The following is a 5173-nucleotide window of genomic DNA, read 5'->3' on the forward strand; positions in this document are numbered from 1 at the left end:
CCTCTTAATTATCGGCATGGTTTTGGCGGTTTTGACTTTTGCCACTACTCTCTCTCTATTTAAAGGATCGCAACTGCCTCTTGGATTTCATCCATACAACAGCTTTCGGTCTTCGACAACTTTTTTTTCTTTCTTGTGTGCTACTCTGATAACAGTGAGTACCACTTCTCTCTCTCTCTATCTCTTCCATAGCCATGGTTCTCCTGAGAAGCAGCTGCTACCATGCTTATACATACGTACGTACGTACATATATATGTGCATCATGTATATATATATATATATATATATATATATCGTAAATCACTAGACTTTGATATACACACATACATACATATATATATATATATATATATATATATATGTTTTATGTTTTCTTTCGTGTATTATGGTTCAGTACTATGTTCGGAAGAGTGGAAGATATTTCTAGGAAACTTGTCATACTTTCGGTATAAGTACTTGTCGTTCTTATTTTATTGTTGTTGTAAGGTAAGAATAATTTTGAGCACAAAATCTCATATTATATATATATAGCACCAGCAAATATAGAAACATGATGCCTATACAATCCTAGCAGCCAGATTCTTCGTAAATTATAGAGAATCTTCACATAAAATATGATCCCGCAATTTATTTGATAGAATTGTTTCCCAATAGATTTCCATTAATCAGTCAACTCCATAGTGTTTTCTGACTGCAGTTTTGATTAAAAGATAGAAAAAAGGTCATGTCAAGTTGTCAACCATGTAATACAATGCATCTGTCTGGTTGTGATGTTACCAGCCATCAACTGTTTAACTTCCAACTGCATCCATGCTAAATCAGTACTGGTTTTGATTACATAAAATTAAACTATCTTATCTTATCAAATTATTATAATTTTTTTAAATTTTTATATAAAATATAATAAATAATTTAATTTTTTTAAATTTTAAAATAAAAATAATATTATAATAATATTTTATTTAATTTTTAATAATATATATAATTTCATATCATCTGAATTACGTAATCAAACGAGATTTAAAAGTTAGACTTTTTTATGAGCTAAAAAATTGCAGATTTAAGATATGCAAACCTGCATCACCGTCCACAGATACCTTGAACCTTACTCGACTTCACATGAAAAAAAGAGTTCAAAATTGTATCCATTTGTCTGTCAAAGTACTGTTTCAATTTGTCCTTTTTTGTGTGACTTTAACAAAACAGTAGTTTTATAAATAATTAGTTGCTTGCTGTTGATCATGTGCAGGACAGTCAAACGTAAGCTAGACATCAAAGGTAATTCAAAGAAACCAAGCCAAATGCCTTCTCGAAAGCAGGCCGCCAAGCTCCCTGTTATAGATTTTTCTGGTAACAACTTGCAGAGTTATTGGGCATCGACATGTGAAAAAGTCCGGCAGGCTCTTGAAGAATATGGCTGTTTTGTAGCATTATATGAAAAAGTCTCCTCGGATCTTCACAATGATGTTTTTGATTCGTTAGTGGAGTTGTTCGATCTTCCCTTGCAAACCAAACTCAAAAACGTATCTGAGAAACCTTACCATGGCTATTTTGGTCAAAACCCATGGGTGCCACTCAATGAAAGCATGGGAATTGAGGATGCACAAGTTCTCAGCAGAACTCAAAGCTTCACAAACCTAATGTGGCCTTCTGGAAACCAAAATTTCTGGTATATATGTATTTATATATAGAACTCTATTAATTCATTTAGCATGCATATATATATATATATATATACACACATACACACATAAACCTAGCTAATCATTTGAACTTGCTCAAATTCTCAGTAAAAGCATACACTCTTACTCAAAGATGGTATCTGAATTGGATTATTTGGTGGAGAGCATGGTGTTTGAAAGCTATGGCGTCAAGAAGTACTTTGATTCTCACATCAAATCGACAACAAATCTTCTTCGACTCATCAAATATAACGAGCCCAAGAAGAGCGACGTCAATAATATTGGAGCCATATCTCATACTGACAAGAGCTTCATTACCATACTGCACCAAAATGATGTCAACGGTCTGGAGATCGGGACAAAGGATGGCGAGTGGATCGATTTCGAGCCCTTCCCTTCCTCCTTTGTAGTCATGGCTGGAGATGCATCCAAGGTAAGTTGATCTACGTCTCGTTTATTTTCACAGATGAATTGAGATTAAAGTTAAAAGTTAAATAAAATTTTATTAATATATATTTTTAATATTATCTTTGTTTTGAGATTGGAAAAAATTGAATTATTTATTTTATTTTATGTGAGAATTTAGAAAAATTATAATGATTAGATGAGATAAGATGTGATACGATGAGTTGTGAAAACAAACGGACCTTATATTATAATGAATTTCAGAACAACTAATAAATTTATATATATACCGAGACCCTTGACATATTTATATAATGGGGTTTTGAAGGTAAATATATGTCATAGTAATTAATTTACAGTACTAGTCCAACATCTCGCCAATTCTTTGAAGTCAATATGTATAAATCATTCAAGGTTCTGTTCAGAAATTAATATTGCGTGTTTTGCTCGGCCTATATAGGCATGGAGCAATGGAAGGATATACTCTCCCTTTCACAGGGTGATAATGAAGGAAGGCAAAGACAGATATTCACTTGGAATGTTCTCATTCAACAGTGGGACGATTCAAACACCAAAAGAGCTAGTGGACGATGAACACCCACTCCAGTTCAAGCCATTTGATCATCTCTCATTTCTTCGTTTCTACAGCACCGATGAAGGCCAAAAGCATCACTGTTCTATCAAGGCTTATTGTGGTCTTCCCTAGTTCTGATGAACACGCGCATATATATATATATATAAAAGTTCATGGCTGGGCTGTCTTTTTGCTTTTTGGCTGTTGTCTGTTTTTTTTTATTAGTTAGAAAAGACGTGATAATATATATTGTATGTATTGTAATCCTTTTTTCTGGAATATATATATATATATATATATATATATATATATATATATTGTTCTACGCATGGAGCTGTATATATATATATATATATATATATATATATATATATCCCTTTTTTTGTGGTCAACGGTGTTTTGACAAATACTACCAGCTGATTTCTATTTAAATCATATTGTCATGAAGACATTATGATTTGGAACAGTACTGATAGATCAATCCCAAAAGCTTAAGCAATATTAAGTTTAATCATTTGTTTAATAATTTTATGATTAAGGTCAACTACATTATAAATATATTTATAATTACGAATTATGCAACTACCGCGTAATCGCTTCGAAAAAAATAAATAAAACATGGGACTCACATGAAAAAAATTAATTTTTTAATAGTGATCCACACTCTTTTTCAAAACGATTACGTGGCGTTTACATACTTTAGTGTTGTATATAGAATTACTCATATATATATATATATATTATATGAGCCATGGCTTCCTGTGCGACAAGGGTTAATGTAAGCTTTTCTATCTTTGGACAATCCTTACCCAAGGTGGACCATCACAAATAAAGTAGCTTTTATTTTTTTATTTTTTTATTTTTAAATTAAGAGCCGGTAGCCACATGTATAATAGTGGTACCGTCCCAAGTTTATTAATATACCCTTACTTATGGCGGATGAATACTGTGGTTACAAGCCAGGCATCTGGAAGATTACAAATAAGACCAGAAAATCCTCCCAAATACAAACCACCAAAATCAAAACAAAGAAATACAAACCAATAAACCAAAACAAGAGAAACCAGAGTAAACACCTTCATTTACGAAAGTAAGGAATGCCCATCTTTTCACCATGTATAATCATTTTTACACGCTGTGGTAAACAAAGATGCCCTTCATAAATATTGTTCTTTCCCATTTTTCCTTCTCTCGCCAGAAACTCAGTCGTACTGTTACCTTCCCTATATTGATGGACCACCACAAAATTCACTCCTTCAAGCTCCACCTTTACATCGTCCCAGTAATCCCAAAGATACAATAAGGAACATCTTCCTTTTCGAAACCATTCTACCACCAGACTAGAATCACTCTCAATAATAGCATTAAAAAAAAAAAATTGTTTACAAAGACGAATGCCCTCCAAAATAGCCTTTAGTTCAGCCTCTAGTTCGTTCCATTTCCAAAGTGAGTTGAAAACGCTACTTTAATCACGCCGTTATTATCACGGATAATTCCACCACCACTCGAGTTACTCGGATTTTCACGACAGCTCCCATCACAATTGAGTTTTACCCAACTCACAGGGGTTTGGACCAAGATACATTTTTTACAGGTTTCTCCCCATTACTTGGATGTTCAACCTGGAATTCTTCTAAGATTTTAATGTCTTGGGTGGATAATTTCCGGATAGAGCTCAGGTTACTAGCCAATGACTTTACCCAATACCGAACATCTCTCCAAACTTTTCCTGCATGCCTTCCATTCTAGCCTTGCACCTTCTTCTCCATAAACACCAAGTGATTAAGCAAGGGATTAAACCAACTAACATACCTTTGATGGATGATTTTTTTGCATAATAAAACCAGATAATAACTCTGGTCTTCCAAGGCCAATGTTTCATTCCCATCATAGCACTTGCTCAAGACCAAACAGTCAAGGCCATATCTCCTGAAGATAAAACGTGATACGTTGTTTCGGTGGCTTTCCTTGCGCAACAATCACAGGATGAAGCCAGATAAATACCTTTACTCTGCACTTTGTCATCCACGGCTAAACAGTTATACCAAACTTTCCACATACAAACAGAGATTCTTTTCGGCAACACACTATGCCAAAACCACTCATGATACAAAGCGTTCGGACCTTTGGTTCTCACCACCTCCCACAAATAAAGTAGCTTGAATTGGCTATCTTCAGTTGCTTCTCCGCTACTTTGATCTTCCCCCGTTCTTTCGTAATTATGTCATGTATCTCATGTGCATAATTAGACACGTAAGTTTTTTATGATCAAGTTACGTAAGTTTTCTTATGATCAAGTGTAAGATAAGTTTATATGATAATCATTTAGATGCATGGTACCAATGCGATTTCATGGGTGGATGTGCAAGCTATAGACCTAAGTGTGGTCCCCATAGCATGTTAGAATACTATTAGCGGTTTCCCTTATGGCTACAGGATGTGGGACCGGTGTACAACCTTACACACAGGATTAAGTGTGTTGGCCAGTATGATAAGTATGATATGTCAGAT

General features: G+C 34.1%; 1 protein-coding gene across 1 annotated transcript; it reads left to right on the forward strand.

The window, feature by feature from the left end:
- Positions 1 to 1256: 1256 nt before the first annotated feature.
- On the forward strand, positions 1257 to 2795 carry LOC121241883 (probable 2-oxoglutarate-dependent dioxygenase AOP1). The gene is made up of 3 exons (XM_041139747.1): positions 1257 to 1670; positions 1792 to 2116; positions 2549 to 2795. Exons 1-3 carry the CDS (start codon positions 1303 to 1305, stop codon positions 2792 to 2794), a joined length of 939 nt encoding a protein of 312 aa, XP_040995681.1. The 5' UTR covers positions 1257 to 1302; the 3' UTR covers position 2795.
- Positions 2796 to 5173: the final 2378 nt, after the last annotated feature.

Source organism: Juglans microcarpa x Juglans regia, chromosome 8D (genome assembly GCF_004785595.1).
Source record: "Juglans microcarpa x Juglans regia isolate MS1-56 chromosome 8D, Jm3101_v1.0, whole genome shotgun sequence".
NCBI classification, from domain to species: Eukaryota; Viridiplantae; Streptophyta; class Magnoliopsida; order Fagales; family Juglandaceae; genus Juglans; species Juglans microcarpa x Juglans regia.

Bases quoted from the DNA above. Each gene is read 5' to 3' on its own strand.
- LOC121241883 (XM_041139747.1), top strand. From the start codon at position 1,303: ATGCCTTCTCGAAAGCAGGCCGCCAAGCTCCCTGTTATAGATTTTTCT. The intron at 1,671-1,791 runs GTATATATGTAT...TCAAATTCTCAG, and splicing joins TCTGGAAACCAAAATTTCTG to TAAAAGCATACACTCTTACT. The intron at 2,117-2,548 runs GTAAGTTGATCT...CGGCCTATATAG, and splicing joins TGGCTGGAGATGCATCCAAG to GCATGGAGCAATGGAAGGAT.